This window comes from Emydura macquarii, unplaced genomic scaffold (genome assembly GCF_026122565.2).
Source record: "Emydura macquarii macquarii isolate MOO-44397 ecotype Brisbane River unplaced genomic scaffold, CSIRO-AGI_Emac_v2 contig_1363, whole genome shotgun sequence".
In the NCBI taxonomy this organism is placed as follows: Eukaryota; Metazoa; Chordata; order Testudines; family Chelidae; genus Emydura; species Emydura macquarii.
In genome coordinates this window covers 21644734-21665145 of record NW_027131500.1, presented here as the reverse complement: position 1 = coordinate 21665145, position 20412 = coordinate 21644734, and the positions used below count along the sequence as shown (strand labels likewise).

The 20412-nt window shown below is 35.7% G+C and overlaps 1 protein-coding gene across 6 annotated transcripts in view; it reads right to left on the bottom strand.

Moving 5' to 3' along the window:
* Positions 1-20412, bottom strand: part of LRBA (LPS responsive beige-like anchor protein) — a 576880-nt gene that overhangs the window by 489238 nt on the left and 67230 nt on the right. For all 6 annotated transcript variants that reach the window (XM_067551903.1, XM_067551904.1, XM_067551906.1 and 3 more), the window contains 11 exons: positions 14034-14265; positions 13768-13868; positions 11778-11873; positions 9400-9521; positions 9124-9250; positions 6596-6715; positions 5322-5468; positions 3715-3912; positions 2695-2828; positions 578-686; positions 297-449 (listed from right to left, as the gene is read on the bottom strand). In XM_067551903.1, the coding sequence (XP_067408004.1) occupies positions 297-449; positions 578-686; positions 2695-2828; positions 3715-3912; positions 5322-5468; positions 6596-6715; positions 9124-9250; positions 9400-9521; positions 11778-11873; positions 13768-13868; positions 14034-14265 (1539 nt within the window). The remainder of the gene's footprint in view (positions 1-296; positions 450-577; positions 687-2694; positions 2829-3714; positions 3913-5321; positions 5469-6595; positions 6716-9123; positions 9251-9399; positions 9522-11777; positions 11874-13767; positions 13869-14033; positions 14266-20412) is intronic.

The window sequence follows — 20412 nt, the reverse complement described above, 5'->3', positions numbered from 1 at the left end:
TCACACCATAGCAGAAGTGTAAGTGGAATTGAAGGTAGACAATACTATTTTAAATGGCTGCTTAGTCAGTGGAATGCAAATAGTCTCATGCTACTGATCTAAACCTTCAATTAGAATGTGAGCTCTTCAGGCAGCTTCTGTGTCAGCCTATAGGCAAACAGCATTAGAACAATGGGATCTGGATTGGGTCTTGGGATACCACTACATTGAGAATAAACAGAATCATCACTACCACCGCCATCTACTGTGTACTAACCTGAACTGATAAGTGATTAACAACACCAAAAATATTTTACCTTTGCTGGTGTATGAATCCATATTGCAGGGTTAAGGAGAATGTGATCACACAGCTGTTTGAGCAAGGGAACTCCATTGTGCAAATTACTCAGGTATTTAGCAAAGGCAAGGCATAGTTCTAGCACAACTCTCGTAACATGGGCTTTGGAAGACTGTTTAAAAAAAGAAAGAAGCTTCCTTAGAGTAATGTTCACAGAACTGTTTTTAAACTTTGACAATACAGAAAAATATTAGCCAAAGTATTCTGATAAGCAGTAGATCTGTAGTGATTTTGTTTTACCTTTTCAAGACTATATCCTATCACAAGGAAGCCCTTACTGGAAAGCATCTGTTCTTGCATAGCAATGGAGTTCTTCAGCAACTCCATGATGAAAGCCAACAAAGTAGAACTGAAAAATACAGTGTATTGAAATCATTCAGTTTCTTAAAGAAATATCAAGTATTTTAGAAAGTCATAAAAATTAGGTATTTCACTTCCCTCACGTGAATATGTTCCCAGTTAAGATCTTTCACTTTTCAGTACATAAATACATTTAATACAGTATCTAAATGGCTAAATCAAGATTTCCAATGAAGTTAAGATTAGAATTTGAAAACATTTAAGACTGCAAAATTACAAGGTGGCCAGTCTCCTAATTTCAACTGAATCTTCTCTATCTCAAAACATAGAACTTTGTGATATTGTTCCAATGGCAAAACACTTCTAAAACAACTGATCACTGATTACTTCCCATTTTGAACCCATTCTACCATAGAATCGTAGGACTGGAAGGGACCTCGAGAGGTTATCTAATCTAGTTCCCGCATTTATGGTAGGACTAAGTATTAACTAGACTATCCCTGACAGGTGTTTGTCTAACCTGTTCTTAAAAATTTCCAATGATGGCGATTCCACACCCTCCCTAGGCAATTTATTCCAATGCTTAACTACCCTGACGGTTAGGAAGTTTTTCTTAATGTTCAACCTAAACTGTTCATGCTGCAATTTAAGCCCATTGCTTCTTTTCCTGTCCTCATTTTCCATTAACCGGTACAAACATTTATCATTGTACACATGGTAGAGTACTACAAATTGCACATTTTAAAAGCTTATACTTAAAAATTTATTACTACTGAATTTATTTCTTTTAGACATGATTTTATAGGTCTTCAGACAAAAGGTAAGTGGGGGGAGGAGTAAATTTAGCAGTTGCAAAGTTATTAGCTTTTGAAGCTGATAAAACAATTTTATGAGTTCATATTTAAATTAGGAATTAAGGAGGAGATTTTAAAAATGCCTAAAGGATTTAAGAGCACAAAACTATGGGATTAACTCCTTTAAGTGCTTTTGAAAATCCCACCCCAAAATGTGGATTTTTCTTCAAATACATACATCTATATTTTTTATCAGTTTTTTAATGATCATGCCCAGAACATAATTTACAAATACTAATAACTTTACTAAATGAAAACAATTTTTAATACGAGCAAAGGTATTAGCTCTCAATAAGGGTTACATCTATGCCCATTTTCATATTTCAGATGTTTTTACTACAGAAGGATATTGCTTCAGCTTCCCCTACACTCACACCACAAAAATAAATTAGCCCAAAAAGTAAAATGTGTTTTGGAAAGTTTTGAGTTCGTAAAACAAGTGGTTCTAAAGGAAACATTTTTGCAACCTTAACTACAGAGTGTATTATGAGTCCCTTACAATTTTCTTGTTCTTGACAACCCAACAGCAAGCTTGAGTTAGCCCAACAGAATGAGATAGTCAGGGCATATAACATATCTTTCACTGATCATGCGCTATAGGTCAGGATTATCAATTTATCTTCCTAGGAGCTTCAAGAAGTCTTTTCCCCCTCGTTGAAAAGAGCTCATGTAGAATTTTCATATTTCTAGTACCCTATAAATGCATTATATAACTATCACAAGATGTGAAATCTTTTTTCATTTGTGCAAGTTTGCATAGAAAACATGGTGTCAATAATCTTTACTTCAACTCATGGTCCTATGCACAAGACGCTTAACAACTTCTGGCCTTGAGAATAGAAATAAAGCATTCAAATAATAGTACCACAATTGCATTAGTTGGAGTTAATTCTTTGCCTAAACACAGAGACATGATTTCTAGTTCAACCTTCAATTATCTTATTAATTATATTTATTAGAAGCTGTACATTTCTGACATTTAAGGCACATGTAATCTTCAATTCATTGTATTTATGTAGAGAAGCTTGACGTAAGTTTTCCCCTTACTTGCTGCTCTGTCTTACTGAAAATAATTAACTGTAAACCACGAAAATTCTTTACAACATAAGGTTGCTAGCTCTGCGGCCACTTAAATTAAACAAAAAACAATTTCACTTACATAAAGCTTTAAAAAGATGAAATGAAGTAACCATACATACTCACCAAACAGTTGTGTCAACTTGATCCGATGAATATTGCCTATGTTCTAACTGTGCAAACAGAGGGAAAAGTACCTGCACTCCTCCAATTGAATGCATAGCACTTTGGATAGAATGTGTTAAGACTGCTTTCACATCCTGACAAAGAATTAAAAGAAGATTAAAACCTTTTCCAAAACCACTTTAAAACAGTTATAATTTGACTTAAATATTTAAGAGTATCTTTAATATAAAATCAGATTGTTACCACACAAAGAAGCTGCTACAAGTAACAGAGCTGTTTCCGTTGAGGAAACAAGTACACACAAAAAGTCCCTGACCCAGAGCCTGGGATATCTGTTTACTGTGCTGGATCTCAAAGATGACTTTAGATGGACATATAGGAGATGGCCAGGCTGCCCTAAAGCAAAACATGGTCTCTGGTAACAGAGTAGCTCCGCGTCTTGCTTGCCCTTTCTGGAGTGCCCCTATGCTCTCCTGCAGTGGAGGAGAGCAAGGTGTTAGAGGTCCTGGGATGGAAGAAGGAAAAGTTAGAATATAATGTCCTCAGGAAAAGGTATTTGGGATGTGTGGAATTTTGGGGGAGTGGAAGTGGAAGAAAAAAGAAAGAGGAAGAACGCTGTTTTTAAAGTTATTTTCTAAATACAGTGCACAGGTCTGACGTGGAAAAGGGTTGGTCTATATGCAATGACAAGAATCAAAGTTGGTTAGAAGGGGTTGAGAATCCCTCCCTCTTGGGGTGTCTGACCAGAATTGATAGGAAAGGAGAGCCTGATTTAAGGTGGTGGAAGTGGGGAGAAGGTAGGAGGCTTGATGACAAAGGGAGGAGTGTTACTTTAAAAAGCTGGGAACAGTTCTCCACACCTACTCCCACTAAAAAGTTGAGGAAGGAGAGGAGTGCAGCTCTGCTAGCTTCTTCTGATTAGTCTGTTATCTGGGCCCCTCTATCTTGGCCCTAAAAAATCTTGGTTTCAGATTTCAGAAGTACAAGACATTTTCAAGTCTACTAAAAGTGCCAAAGTACCTGAAGCATCAGAGCATGTGGTGAATGAACAAAGATAGAAGGGTTATCCTTGGGGGATGATTCTAGACAGAGTTGTGCATCAGTAGCCCTTGGATTGTATGTGAAAGCAATAGCACTAGACAGTTTGCCATCATACAGTAACAGTTTGTGATGCTCAGCAAGGAAGAGATCACTTTCTGTCTTGAATTTAAACGTTCCCTAGAATGATAGGAGGAAGAAAAAAAATTAAGATGACTTACACAGAAAATACAACAGGAAACAAAACAATTACTAAAAAAACCCACAGCATTACTCCTCTATTCCAGCAATGCATCAGAAAAATCCCATTATAACACTATTATATCAGAACAATTTTTGCAGTTAGTATTATGTAATGTTTTTTCTGCCCTAAAGAAAGAAAAGGGCAGGAGGGAATTCTATTACTCCCTTAGCGAAGAAAAGCAGAAGAAAATATAGTGCTCCTTGGGCAGAGGTAAGGACAAAATATTGTGTGTTTGTATAGCACCTAGGGGACACAATCCCCAACTTAGGCCCTCAGGGTTACCACAATACAAACAATAAATAAGTAAATAGCATAACAGAACTAAACCTCAGTGCTTGTCACTTTTAATGTGTTAAATTAAGCATCAATATACTTTTCTGGCATGAAGTAAATAAATTTGGTAGCAAGCCTTCACAAAGAAAACAATCTGGCCACAGTTAATAGTTAGTGCTCTATCAACTTAGCAAGGTCCTCCCCATCACCCAAAAACCCAAAGCAGGACTTCTGAGAAGTGAATGAGACAGTAAAGATAGCAAACAGAGTTTATTATTTACATTAGCTTCGTTTTAATACCAAATTTAATATGTGCCAAGTTGGGAAGGGAGAGTGGTTTAGGTTTTATTGGGATTGTATACATGGACCATCTATTTCATTTTATGGAGTAGGATTTCAGTGTCATACAACAGAAGAGAAGGAAAACAAAACACTAGCAGACAATTCTGCTGTGTTACAATTTCCACTCTGACAGTGAATTTATATGAAGAATGTTTTTTAATTACATTATGAAATGTTCTCTTCTCATGTAGATTGGCTTATAGCATTTTTAGAACTCAGTTACCCAAGGCAGGTTATGGATCATGGCAAAAATAAGAAACGGTAAATGTACAGAAAAATGCAAAAAGTCACAGGGTCGTGTTATTGAATAAAATATCATTTTTTGTAATAAAATTATGCAAGACTGTTTTAAACCATTTAAAACCCCAGGTGACTATAGAGAGTCATATTTATGAAAGTTCATGCTCAGTAGCAGCTGGATGGCGGTACAAAGCCTACAAATAAACCTCAATTGTCACACTTCAGTCAAGAAAATAATGTCCATGACAAACACAGTGCGTGTTATAGCTATACATTTCTTTCTTTCCTCATTACACTTTTATAATTTTGAATAGATTAATTTATATTTTGTTATATTAGATACTTTATTTCTATAAGCCTAAGTAAAACAATAAAAAAATAGGCTGCTAAGAACATTAAATACATCATTGTCATTGACATCCTAAAATTCTAAAGGAATTGACTTATTAGAATTAACCTTTTGGGAACTATTCCCTCAACTCCAAAATACCTTGTATCCCAGGCCAAGCTGATAAATGGCAAAAATCTGAGCAGCATTGAGAGCGTCACTAAAAAGGTAAACAGCTGTCATCTGCCCACAAAACACTCGATTAGCATCTGCTGTTTCTGAAGAACCCAGGAAACATTTATCAAATGTCTGAAAAGGACAACATAGAATATAATTGTACACAATAAAAGACAAGAAAGGGTTTAAAGCACACGAGTATTAATCAATGAATTATGTATTTGTTATTCTTAAGAAAAGCAATAAGTTTATTTTACCCCCAAAACAGCCTTTCAATATTATAATTGATCAGGGTGAAGAATTTCTTTTCAGCAGACAAATAGCAAAATCTTCCTCTCCCAATTCAATCATCACAGACGGGGCAAGTAAACTGGGTGCCCAACCTGGAAAAACTTTCATGCTAATTTTGCAAGGCTGCATTAATAAATAAAAATGAATCTTTTCAAGACCTGTAGTTAAATAAATGAAGGATATGTTTGTTTTATAAGCAAACTAATAGCAAAAATTATTTTTAATTTTATTTAGCTGTCAGCGATGTCTAGAATTTGCAAAAAAACATAATATACACAATATTAATAAAAATAAGCTAGATGGTCTCTGCTGTTTTTAACTCTACTCAAATACAGATAGGACATATCTGCAACTATATTATTGGGGGGAGAGAGAGTTAAGAAGCGAAGTTCTAGAACTGTCAAACATACACTATCAGAAAAATCAGATATTTTTGTATTACTGAGGTAACATTAAATGTCTTGGTGGCTCAGTACCATGTCGGAAATCAGTATTATTAGACTGTCTTCCACATGTTAGGAGAGTAGAAAGTAAAACTGCAGAAGAGGAAAATAAGTTGTTAAAAAGAAATGATATGGGGTGAACACTAGGACCCAATCCTGCAAACATTTAAGCATACATATAACTTTACTCCAATCAGTAATCAATGTACTGTTCATGTAAGTAATATAATGGATGTGCATAAAAGTGTCTGCAGAACTGGGACCATAACTTTCACTTGCACACTGACTACATTTGCATTCTTTTAGTTTACCTATTATAAAATGCCACATGTGTCACCAGATACAGAAGATTACTGGGTTTTTTTAAATTATTTATTCAAAATTCTGTTGGAAGACTCCTTTTTTTCCTCTCAACACAAGCCAGGTTTACCAAAACCCAAAAATAGATTTGAGTGCAAAAAAAACAATTTCAGCCACTCCAAGTATGAAAATTAAGTAACATAAAATTAAATAAAAGCTACTTACATCGCTGGTATTGACAAACCACGTTATCTCTCCATACGATGCTAGTTCTCCATTCACATAGCACCGAAGTTCACTGTTCTTCCAGCGGTTGTAGATATGCACTATAGTAACCATATACCACTGAATAATAAGAGAATAATTATTGATACTTTTAAGCCTGTGTAAGTATGTTTTGAAGTAATTGAAAATACCTGGATCTCAGATGATCAAAACTATTGATACAAGTTATGAAAAGGCAGAAAACATTTTGGAGAAGGCTCACGGATTTCTTTAAATTAATGTGGAAGAGATGAGACATTCACTGCTGGCCTGGCCTAATTTAATGTACCTAAAGAGTGGGTCCAAGTCACGCAGTGTATTGACAAGGAGGTGTATGATCTTAAAGGAGATGTACAGTCACAGTAAACAAAATCTTCCTGATGACACTAAGGACACTATTTATGCCAAAACAATTGGCAAAAGAAATACTGTATCTTGCTTTGTTAATGTACTTAAATTTTGTTGTGCTTAGGACAATGAATATTGCAAATCCTATCATTCCAAAGAACAGCAAGGTTGACAGCAAAGCTTAAAGAGTCTCCAAGGATGTGTGTGTCAAATGGTCAAACAGAATCCACATGTACAGCAAGGACTTATTGAGAAGAATTTCCAAAGTGAATCTGAAAGTCTGCTCTCCCACAAATGTTTACACCATTTTTTTGTTTTGTTTTGTTTGTAGAAACACCAGATGAGTGTTCCATTTGAAAAACCAAACATATTTTCAAGTCTACTAAATATGCAAGGAAAATTTGTATAAAACCACTTAAATCAAGTCATGCCATATTGCTAAACATGATTATTCAATAATGTGGAATAACTCATGAGAGTTGAGAGGAACACCCTTTCTGGAAACACTGAAAAATTATAAAGTATGACTCATTTAGTGTACTCTCTTACACGTGGATCTGGGTTCTCCTTAAAATAGCTTGAGAAAAGATTAAACCTCTGATTAGAGTAGGAAAACAAAGTTTCATAAACGTGTTAGCCAACACGTTAATACGTACATTTTTAAACAACACTTCTTTAAACTACACTATTTATCTACAGCTGGCGCTAAGTGGTATTTAAAAACATATTATCTGATTGTGATCACACTAGGTAAAATAATTATAAACAGTAATCCCAGGGAGCAAATAGGTAATAAGAGAGGATTGGTAGCCTGTGCTTTTTGTTAAAATTCGTCTGTTGACTGCTTTGAGTCCTGTCTGCCCTCATCTCCATACTCTTCCCACCTGAAAAGTCCCTAGTAGATTCTTCAACACTCCGTCAGCCCAGGAATTATCAGGGAAGAGGTAGCATGTATAATAATGATAATACCTCGCTCTTATATAGCACTTTTCATCAGTAAATCTCCAAGTGCTTTCCAAAAGAGATAAGCATCATAATCTCTATTTCAGAGATGGGGAAACTGAGACACAGAGTGGAAGTGACTTGCCCAAGATCACCCAGCAGGCCAGTGGCATAGTAAAGAACAGAACCCAGGTCTGTCTCCAGAGCCCCACTTCACTGCTCTATCCACTAGTCCATTCACGCAGAGAATTGAGAGAAACTGGCACAGAGCAGAGGGCAGTGTGAGTAAGTCAGTCATTTAGGATGAATATTTTGTTCAGAACTTGTCAGGGAAAGGGAAACAAATATTGTAAGAGGGAGAAAGATGAAATAGGAGCAAGAAAAGAGAACAGACAAGAAATCTCAAATTGTCTATATGTGCTGAGAGTTCTTAGGGATAGGTCATACAGGAAAATAAATTCTCCATAATAAATACATTTTGGTAAACCTATAAGTTACCTATTTTGCTAATTTTTAAAGGGTTAAAAACAATAAAATTGTGGTGTACGCTAATTAATTTAATAATAATAATAATCGGCCCTAACAAGTGAAGTCTTCTATTTATTCAGTGTACAGAATGTGAATTCCAAAAGCAGTAACAATTAAAGTTCTCCTATGCTTTCCCATTAATTTCCCAAAATCCTGATATCTATTCAATCCTCACCTTTTCTGTTGCAATAACCGTCACAAATATCAACTGATGTGGACACTTATCCAGCAAGAAACAGACAAAGACCATCAATTCATTTCACAGAATTAAGCCAACAGCCAGTAGATCTAATTTTCAGTCACTATTCACCAAGGCCACATTTGTGATTTTACAATTTACTAAAAAATAATGACCTGGTAAATTTTCTTTTACGCTTGGGGAATGTATAAAATCAGAATCTCAAAAAAAATGCAGGTTACTATGTACATAAATTTTACTTATGGAAGACGTTTTCTGAATAATACCAATTGACACACGGGTGATATTTTTACAGACAATGTTTTTCTGGGTCCATATGAAGTTAGTGACTAGCAAACAAAACAGAACGCTCCCCTGAGTTTACTAAGACACTGGTCTAAATAAAAGAGTAAGTACAACTAATGCTTAATTACATATATGTACTGTTGTAATTTATGGTACTTATTTGAATTATTTTACTTGCTTAACCCACCTTCTGTGGCTTGAAATCAAATTTCACACAGTGCTGGAATCCTTTTCCCTTTGATTTTATTGATGTCACAATCAAACAGCCTCCAACAAAGTGAGCAGAATAACCAAGTCCTTTGTTTGTTCGGAAACTACAAAAAAAATTTTTTAAAGAAATTAAACTAAATTTGCATGTAAACAAGAATGTTTATTAGGTTATTTTTTTCAACAAAAGCAGAGACCATTGAAAAATGAACACAATGGAACAAACATGAGAAATATAGGGTTTCACAATACATACCAATATAAGTAAGGCTTATCCTTATCCACATTGATATTATTTACAGGATCCATTCTTAACCAAGTGTGAAAGGTAAATCCATTCTGGTAGGGCCACTTGGCTATAGGAGGTAAGGCAATAGCCTAAAGGAAGTAAGATAAATGTTTAATATAGAAAGATTTAACATAAAATCATTTAAGCACTAAGACAAGACAGGGTGTGAGTTATAGACTCCCAGTGTGTTACTACAACAATAAAATGGCCCCGTCTCTTTTTTTTTTTTTTTTTGAATCTTTAGTTTTTAAAAATTTAATGACAAAAATATTTATAGCTCAATAAAAACAATTTATAATGAAATGAAAATTTTTTTGCAGAAGTCTTTGATCTAAAATTGCCTTAAGCTGATCTTGTTCATTTGTGTACTAACAGAAAAGTGAAATTTACAAACTAATGATCTCCACAATGCTGGCATGCCATATTGCATCCCAAAGATGAGGACAGTAACTGACTGTGGAAAGCAGTTCAGCATAAAAATGGAAGTCTGTAGATTATGCCTACAGAGAGTCATCTGCAGAAATTTCATGCCTATTTTGGCCTTCCAGAAAATATAAACATGAGAATATGAGATTTATAAACCTGATTTCAAAAGAAGATAAAATGCAATCCTTACAGCCAAAATCTTCCCATAAAACACAGTACTTACACTAACTGGATAGTCTGTAAATTGCAAACTATATGCACAACGATTTTTATAGCATTTGACTGTTTGTTTTGAACAGTTTTTAATCATTACCATTCACTTTTACATTTTGCTTCACAGGCTTGCAATGTAATTTTCAACTCAAATTTCCATAACAACCCTCTGATCAAAGATGCTGTCCAGATTATCAATACCAATGAACAAAAACATCAAAGAACATAAGTGTTGCCAGACTCCTCATTATGCTCCCCAACTCTGTATAGCTATCCCTACCCAAACACAATGCTATAAATCCTCTTGTATAGCTGTAATTCACTAATAAGTCTATATGTCTGAACCTGACAACTTTTCTGGGCTGATATCACTGCAACTGGTTTAACTCACAGAGCTTTTTAGGATATCGTGCTAATTATCTAAAATATCAGGATTCCTATTTCTTTCCAAATAAAGAAATGAATATTCATATTGGAGTTTCGCATTGTCTTGAGGCACTTAGATACTATATACAGTATAAGTACAATAAAAAAATCAAGTTAGTAAAACCATGTACAAGTAGCCACAATAGGTTAGTTGCAGTTACCTCATAGTTAAGGTTTCAGGAATATTTCTATTTTTATCTTTATTTTTCAGTCCCTTAAGTTTTCATTTAAATAAATTTATTTTGGACTTAAGCACATTGTGTTTGATTTCAAGACAGAAAGTGGTTTGTGGGTGGTCTGAGGGAGGTTACATCATGAAGGAGAGATTTTGAGATGATACGATGACTATCTTTAGAGTTATGTGTGAGGTAGTGAAAATATGTTTTATTCTTTTAACTAAATATTTTAATGAATCTTATCCTTGGTGAAGATAACTACATGACATTTTTTAACATATCTATTTTAAAAAATAAAAAAAATTCAAGTGTACAAATGCCTTACCACCAATGGATGCCACAAAATTTATACTGAATTCAAGTATTTACTGTGCCATAGTGTTGGCTTTATCCTGGTATTTCTGATATTTTCCTAGCAGCGATATTTTGGTAGTATTTTGTGTGTGTGTAATAGGAACTGCAGTAAAACAGTGCAGTAAATGCTGATTTTTTTCCCTATGGCCACCATATAAATGAGTCAGCTCACAGAGAAAACATGTGCTGTCATAGTCACATCTATGATGTCTGATCATTTAAATGGAAAAAGTCTGTGTGGAGGTTCTGTGGCTTTGGCCATAAAAAGGAACAGGCAACAGAACTGTGCTAACTTTCAATTTGGTGCATTCTGGGGCTTCCTCAGGAATGATTCCCAAGCATGTATAAGATTTGGGGATTCCATTGTATGCTGGGCACCAGGGCAGGCACCACTGCTAAGGAAGATTGAGAGAAGAAATAATAAAAGCAGACAAAAATTCTGCTTGCAACAAATAAGAGTGAGTTAATTAAACCAATCTCAAAAATGGGCTATTGCTTGTACCTGTTTCTTTAGCTAAGATAGCTTGCCTTTCCATCAAGATAGTGCATGTTTAATAGTAACGTATTTCAGTTAATCTTGATGTAGTTACTACACAGGAAAAATAGTTCTTTCTAGGGACAATGTCAGACTGGTGAATATCACCCTAGACATGGAACAAAAGAGCGAAATGGGAGTAGGTGAAAGAAGAGCCAGTAGTAAAAAGAGGATAACAAATAAAGGTATAGGAAACTTGAGTAATAACTACTTACTGCAGCACTTTTTCCTGGAAAGTTGAAGAAGGCATCAGGACCATATTTCTGAGGCATATATTTTAATACAGACAATAATTTTCCAGCATGCGGTGGCTATTAAAAGAAATTATTGCAAATATCAAACATTTTTATATTATGCTTATGCATATTATGAGAAAGGATACATTTTGTCACATTTCTCATCCGTCCCCAGACATAAGCACTAGGCCACCACATTTCTCAGCATAGCAGTAGTCAATAAAGAGTATCAACTCAAAATTCATCTTGGACACTGACAGCCCAGCTGTGCTACAGCTAACTTTTCTTATTGAATTCAATGGCAGTAATCTCCAAATAAAACATGAGAGCTTACATCAATTTAATATATCAAGTCTTTTAGTTATGGTTGCAGGCCCACAGTTTTAAGTCTCTTTTTTTCACTTGCTTATAACTTTCCAGAGGCCTGAAACATTTAATGACCGGTGTTTCCCTGAGATGGGAAGTAAAGAAATTCTTTTAAACTTTCTCAGAGTTACAGAGGAAGGGGGACCAAAAATCATGTTTTTCTTGCTTTCAGAAGAAACATCGAACTATTTGAGCCTAGGAAATTCAAAAAATACTAAACTTCCAACTTCATGAGGACACTCTCAGTAAACTAACCAGTGTGCCATCTTAAAAAGGTATTTCAAAGTCAAGCAAATCAAAATGGTTCATACATGTGCAGAAAATAATGAGGGGCAGGAGGGGCAGAGCTTACCGTATAAATTGACAGTCTGCAGCACTGTAGCATTGCACAAAAAATTGGATAACTACTAGTGCTGCAGAATTTAAGATTTAGGGAACTATGCAACTTCCTAGCAATGCAGCTAGGTTTTTCTCCTCCTTCTTTCCTCTGTATTTGTTCTTTAAGAAGAATATTAAATGCAAACGAGAGTCAGGAAATAAAAATGTTAACATTACAAAGAGAATTTAACTTACCCACACTGAACATATGCAGTATTTTTAACTACATTAGCCTTAAATTTATACTTTGATACACAATATTTTCTATGTGAGCAAGTTAGGGTTTCAAAACTTATTTCTGGACCTTTGTTTATTCGATATTTTTGATATTTTGATAATTTGATATTTTAATTGAGTATTAACATACATTTTTATAGTCAATAGGTATTTGTTTTTAATCAGCAAGAAAGCAGATCTGTATTGAGAAGGTTATTTTAGTGGCCACCAAAGCAGATTTACAAATATGTTTTCAATGATCATAGAACAATTCTTGAAGAAGTTGCTGCATCCATCAAAACAGCAGTTCTGATGTCTAGATTCCACTTGGAGGAGGAAATACATTTGATAGCATCTGTATCATATGAGAAAGAAAGTTAACTTTAAAGATAGAGGTTGTCAGGGGGCAAGGGGTATACTACTCTAAGAGGAAACGTTAAAAAAAAATATGCTAGGACTTTTCACCTAGAGCTCACTTTGGAATCCAACTGCAAGTGATATTACAAGACTGCCTTCAATTCAGATCCTGCTACAAATTCCTACTTCGCTAACCAAATTAGTTGTGCAATTTTTACCCAAAGGAGAAAAAGTGAGAATGGATGCTCTTTGCATTGTGTATGTGGGAGGTAGTTTTTAATCTACCTTTTTAAAATGTCTTCACATTTTTTTCAAATCCTCCACCAAGAGAAAAAACTACCACCACCAAATCATTTCCGGGTATCTAAAGAAGACAAGTGTGATCCGTTTGTCCGGGGGAAACTGGAGGCACTAAGTATCAGTATTTCTAGAGTCACCAAACTTTAAACTAATTGGTAACGTACTCAAACTTCTACACCATATATTTTGTTACTTATATGCAAGATGACATCTATTGATAATACTACTAGGGATCCCTACATTTTGTTATAGCTTTCACCTTTGGTCATTAAAAAACAGTTTATAAATAGCCTTTTTGTTCAGAAAGATTATGAGACAGTATAACCAACATTAAGACAACAAAGTTGCTTACCCATTTTCCTTTTTCTCCTTGAAGTTTGCTGAAGAACAATTTTAACTCCCGGACTGTCAAATTATAGCTAGCCAGCACTCCCAACATATCAACTAAGAGATCTGAAGGAAAAATATTAAAATAAGATGATATACATGCAGTTCTGTACATAATGACCAAATGTGTATTTTTTTATTTTGTCAATAAAAGTGCTCTGTTAAGGTTTCATATAAAGACAATCATACTTAGCTCAAATAAACGTATTCTGTTGTCATCTAAAGTCATACCTGCAATCATACTGTCAGCTTTATCAATTCTCTGTAGCACTTGTTCAACAAGCCCCACTTCTGTACAAATCTGTAGATTCCGTATACTCTTCTTCAGGATTGCTGTAAACATACTCCATACCTCAGCCTGACAAGTGATATCACATGTATCCAACAAGTCTACCATGCAGTTAATACTCTCTCCTTCTTGGATAATAAAGTTCATTTCCAGATCAAAATGTCCACCTACAAGCTTTAAGAAAAAAGGCAAAGTATTAGTAACAATCATTTCCAAATATCGTTCTACATTTAGAACTTGCTATGCAAGGTCCCAAGAATGTGTGCTGAAATACATACAGAGATTGTGGAGGTGGATTTGGATAAGATTACGGAAAAGGGATTGGATAGTGACAGACCATGAATCCAATTGCTATGTCTGTTATGGATTTACTGTGTAACTTTGATGGAGTCACTTGACCATTCTGTGTTTCAGTTTGCCCTTCTGTAAAAGTGCGTCCCAGATAGGTGAGAGAACAGCTGCTGCAGCAAAGAGTTGATCCACACCTCACAAAAGTGTTGCTCTTACAAACATTAAGATGTACTTCAGGTATATTAGATGAAAAGTGGATTTAATTATCAACTGCCATTTAGCTTTGTAAGCAAAGATACTATGAGGTTTGGGTTTTTTATTTGTTCATGTTCAAATTGTAGCACAAAACTATTGTACCTGAGTAATTGTTAATGATCTTTTTAAAAATGAAGGAACAGCAGCACTGATTGGAGCCCAACACTAATGAGCAGGCTTCCTCATACAGATCGGCTAATGCACTAAAATCCAGAAAAGCAACACTGCAGAACTTCTGGTCACAGATCTTGCTTGAGCAGAACCTAGTGAGTATGCCACATCAGGTGTTTTGTGATGTGCACAAAAGGGACCAACTACAAAGAATTCAAAACTCATCTTCACTTGTGACCTGAACTAGAATTAGAATTTAATTCTCTTGAGATTAACGTACTACCCTACCAGTTTCACCAGGCCCACATATTTCTAGACTTTTCTAGCAAGTTAGATGAATATGAATACAATACTGTGAATCTTAGATATAAATTCAAGTTTGTGTTATGTTTCCTTCCATTTACAGTAAGACTCTCTAAGAATGAAAACAGATTTCAATTTTTGTTGAAGTCCATTTCTTTAGATCTTTCAAATATTTAGGTGGATGTCACAAAGCAGTTCCTCCCTCCCCATCTATTCTCCTAAGAAAATAACGTCATGATCTCAATTTGGGACACATATGAGAAAGTCAAGTATCTTGATATGTTTGGGGGAGCGAGTAAATCTAAAGAGCTAGATATGGATATTTTCAAAATTAACTAAAAAAGTAAACTATATTCTTTGGACAGGTATGATCAGTTCTTTAGAACTACAGCTTAACAGTACCCAATTAGAAATTCAATTGACTTTCCTTCCTGAAGTTATACTGTGACAGAAATATACTTATTCTTTCTTGCCTTCCCATAAAACCCTATAGCTCCATTCACTTGGTCAAGTTCTGAAGTCAAATACGTTCAACAGAACAGAACAGAACAGAACAGAATTGTTGCCCTTAAATATGGTAAGTCAAACACTAAAATCACTGTCCTAAATTTTGTTTCCACTTTGGAAGCAGCACCTTTCAATGCTCTGAACATAAATCAGTCATGTAAAAAACCGTAAGAAACTGAGAATGCTACAATGATTGAGATTGTATGAAGAAATGGAGAAAGTGATTTTTAAAAGTGATTTATATTTCCCTTCCTTTTTCACTTTTCCTGAATTGCAAAAATTTAATTAAGTAATGAAACAAACATCTGGCAGGGAGTATTATCTAGAAAAGTCATAGGCAGAGTCAGGAGATCTGAATTCTCCCATGTTGCCACCAACTCGTTCTCATCTTTACTCAGTTTCTATCGCTCAATTTCCCCCTTCTGTAAAATGAGGATCATGTCTACCTCACAGGGCAGTGAGAGGCTTAATTCATTAGTGGTTGCCAAGTACTTTGAGATTCTCAGGTGGAATTGACTAAAGTAGTAACATCACAAAATGCACTTTAAAAAAAAAAAAAAAAAAACCTCAGAGAAAAACGCCTGAAGATAAGTGGATCAAAAATAAAGGAAGTGACTCTCAAATAACTATTTATTTTACACTAAATGCAAGCATATCATCACCCACCCTAACAGATTGATTGAGGCCTTCCTCCAAAGGCCAGTCTCTAAAATGAAACTTGACTAAGAAACCCAAAAGTAAAAGTGATTCTTGGTGCAAATACAATAGCTGACAGCAAACTTATAGCCAAGGGGCACACCATAGTTTTTAATGTAATTATATATTTAGTTTAACTAACCAATCAACTATCACACTAGAACCGTACAGGTCAACATTTACTTGCAAATAAGATGATCTCACCTTCATCTTATCGTTTCTACTATCAATCCTTCACTTTTGGCTACACACATTATTAACACTACCCACCCATCCAGGAAGCTGTCAAATTAATTTTCCAATCTAACCTGTGAAAACAAATATTTCAGTAGGTATTACATTAAAAGTATATTTTAATGCAGTCACTATGTTTAAAACATTTCTCCTTTTAAGCATTTTAAGAAATACCTTTCGAGAAAAAAATTGACAGGAAAACCAGTATACACAATGTGCACTGTATTTGATATACTGTATGCATGCATACCCATTAGATACACATAAGCACACAGACTCTACAGTATGTCATATTAACCCTTTCTAATGGTGATTTGGAACTGATCAACCTTCAAAACACAAATTTGTTTCCAACGACAGGGATCATAATCCAGGCCCATGCACTGGCTAGTTATTATCTGAGCTGCAGTAATGGCTGTGCACAGCAAAATGTAATCTTCCCAAATGTCACAGTAAGTTATGAATATCTGAGCAGCTTAATGCACCTTACTAGCCATGAAGTGTGAGAATGTAATCTTATTACTTTTTTATGGTTGTATTTTTTTGAATAATGTAGCCTTTGAACTGATGTATAGTCTTTCCCTGCACTTTAGCATGATTTGGTCTCCTGTGTCATATAGTACATTTTTCAAAACTCTCCAATTCAACGTATTTTAAGTCTTAGGCTGAACTTCATAAACATTCTTTATAGCAACCCACAGGGTAGCATAACATTTTCTTTCTATAGGGTGTAGTAGAATGTGTAAGCATACAGCAATGATTTTAAAGCATAGTATTTTAAGTATTCAAATACATCTTCACAAATTTTACATTATGTCTTTAACATTTGCCAGTTATATTTACTTTCAGAAAAGAAAGGCATAACACTCATCAATAGCTGGAACTCTTTAGTAAGCACAAGGAATTTCTGAATTTAGTACTTTGAGACTAGGGAGAATGTATCCACTCTTCAATTCCAAGCCTACACAAACATTCAAGCCTTAAGTAGGTTTCTCTCTTTCCTAATCTTTCTAGAACTCAACTGATTAGGAGTGAACCATGCATGTTAAGGGTACCTTGTGTTAGCAAAGCCTAGAAATGGAGAGACCATTAAACAAATTTAAAGATGGGAATGAAATGACTGCTAGGAATTTCCCATCTGACTTATGATGGAAGGAGGATTCACAGGATACAGGAAGAGCTACTAGGGCTTGTTTATTTGGTACAGCTACTGCCCTTAGGTACAGAAACTTTTAGACGAACACATAAGTGAGAGGCTACTCTGAACAAATATACAGTAGCTACCAAACTCTGCCGTACTGGAAGGTCAAGATTTAAGGATCAGGAATCATAATTACAGGTCATCTGTATGCCATTAATGAAAACATTTAAGAAACGTCAGAAATAGGGAGCTACTTTCCATGCACAGTTTAGCAAAAGTAACTAAATTAAGTCTGAGATCACAATTGGCTTTTGTTTAGGAAAAAGTCAAATTCACAGCACAGAGAACTGATGATTTCTACGGTTTTGACTCAAATTCCCAGGAACTAAGATTTTACTTACATAATACTTTCATACTCTTTTAGATATTAAAATAACCTACACATCAGGATTAATGCTCTTGTTTTGCTCACTTTGACACCAGGAAGACTGAAAGATTACCATCACAAGCAATCTCTCTCTTTCCTTCTCAATAAAGAGTTCACTATATATTGCTTCATTAATAAATACGTAGCATACATCCTACAAGCATGCTTGTCCAATGCACAAAGGCATACCTGATACTCACCTGACCCCGCCATTCCATTTGAATGGAAATTATCGGCCAGATTTTTAGAGTCTGTTTGTGACAGCAAAACTACACATGCAAGATTATGTTCTGCATGAGGATTTGTCTTCACTAGGAAAAAATGTGTTCTTACGTCACATTAGCTAACATGTAGTAACTAACATGAGGATATCCTAATGAAGAAAAGACAACTGTGGTTTTAACATGAATTAGCAGATTGAGGTAAGAACACATTTTCTTCCTAGAGAATATGCCATCTGAATGTGTGATGAAACTTTGGTATCTGCAGATCCAAGTATGTTGGATTCACTTCAGCCATCAACTTTTCAAAATATTACTTGATATACATATTTGCTCAAAGTTCTTTGGGGAAGGGACCACGGACACCTTTGTGTGTCTTTAGTGTATAGCATAGGGAAGCCCCATTCCTGGCCAGACCCCAAGATGCTACATAATAAACATTAAAATCAACTCCTACTACTACCACCACCATCCGTACATTCCTGAAGTGTCAAAAATGTCAGAGGAGCTTTGACAGATGGGTCTGATTTTAGGATGAACTCTACAGACCAAAGAAAGGTTGGGTATGAGAAGAGGAAAAGAAAAGAAAAACATTAAATATTTAGGTATTGATTGCCACAGCTCCCTTTTCCTTACTTCTCCATGAATCCCTCCCTACTCCACCCAACAGAGGATTATATGTATTTTAAAATTTCTTCTCACATTTAATAGAGTATATATTAGATGAATCTGTAACTAATTCAGGTAATTGTATGGAAGTCACATTTTGTGACATTACACTTCAGTGAAGTCATCACAAAAATACTTCTGAGTGGAAAGATTTTGGGGGTCAAGTCCCAAAGTCCTTGGGCCCTCGCTGAGAATGCCTGCTGGCAGGCCCCTCCTCACAACACACCCTCCCACACCCCTACATTTTATAATGTGGCAGATCCAGCCTGAACGTTTCCTCTGATGGCAACTGTGTCACAGGCAGAGAGATGATCTCTTAGGGTATGTATCTACACTTTGAGCAAGAGGTTTAAGTTCTCGTATCGAGGAGTCATACTGGCACTAACTCTGATTGAGCTAAAAATAAAGTATGTGCCTGTTCAAGAGGCTAGGTACATCCCCAGGCAGCTAGCCAATCCTGAAAACCGCACCTCCACAAATACACTATCTTTAGTGCACTAGCTAGATCAGAACTAATATCGATATGTCTTCTCACCCTGGTAATTACACCACCAGCTCCAAGTGCAGACATGTCCTTAGGCTACTTCTACACTGGGAGTAATTGGCAGCTCATATAGAAGTACCCCCAAAGTTTTCGTCTAGCTAGCTCACTAAAAATAGCAGTCAGGATGAAGTAGCATGGCTATACAAGCCCACGTGGCCCCCCCCCCAGGTATGTACTTGCATTGCTAGTCTGGGCCAACCCCTGCACCACCGCATCCTCACTGGTATTTTCAGCAAGATAATTAAATGAAAGATAGCGCAGGTAGGTCTATACAAGCTGCAAATTACTCCCCTGATTGCAGAATAGATGCATCTCGAAATAGGGAAGTTCTAGGGCTTTATAGGTGAAAACCAATACTTAATTTACCCAAAGACCCCGGCAACCAGTGCAGATCCTGGATTACCAGTGTCATGTGTTCCCATTGAGATGCTCGTCTTAATAAGCAACCTGATGCATTTGCAACAATGTTAGTCTCTGAATGGTGTCCCATTGTAGAGCAGTAGTATAATCCTGAGGTGGTGAAGGCATGGACAACTGTGGCAAGGCCCACATCCAAAAGGAAAGGTTGCAAGCCTCTGTCCAGGCACACCTGGTAAAAAAGCAGACCTTGTTACTGCTATAATATGATCTAACCACAACTAGGGGTCTAAAATACTCTCCCTTCCCTTTTCCCTCTGAGTTGAGAATTACGGTGATCAGTGAGGATACAATTCCTCAGGGGACTGATAATACCTTTGCCATCTTTTCCAACTGCTTCCTCCTTAACCTACCAACATCTCAGCCTTGTGCACACTTATCCATGCCCCAAGAAATTATCAGTTTATCCAAACAGCATCAGAAGAGATGTTGGTTTTACACTGATAGTGGAATTTCTATTGCTTCCCATCATGCTGCTTTAGTTCTTACCTGTACATTTCATAGT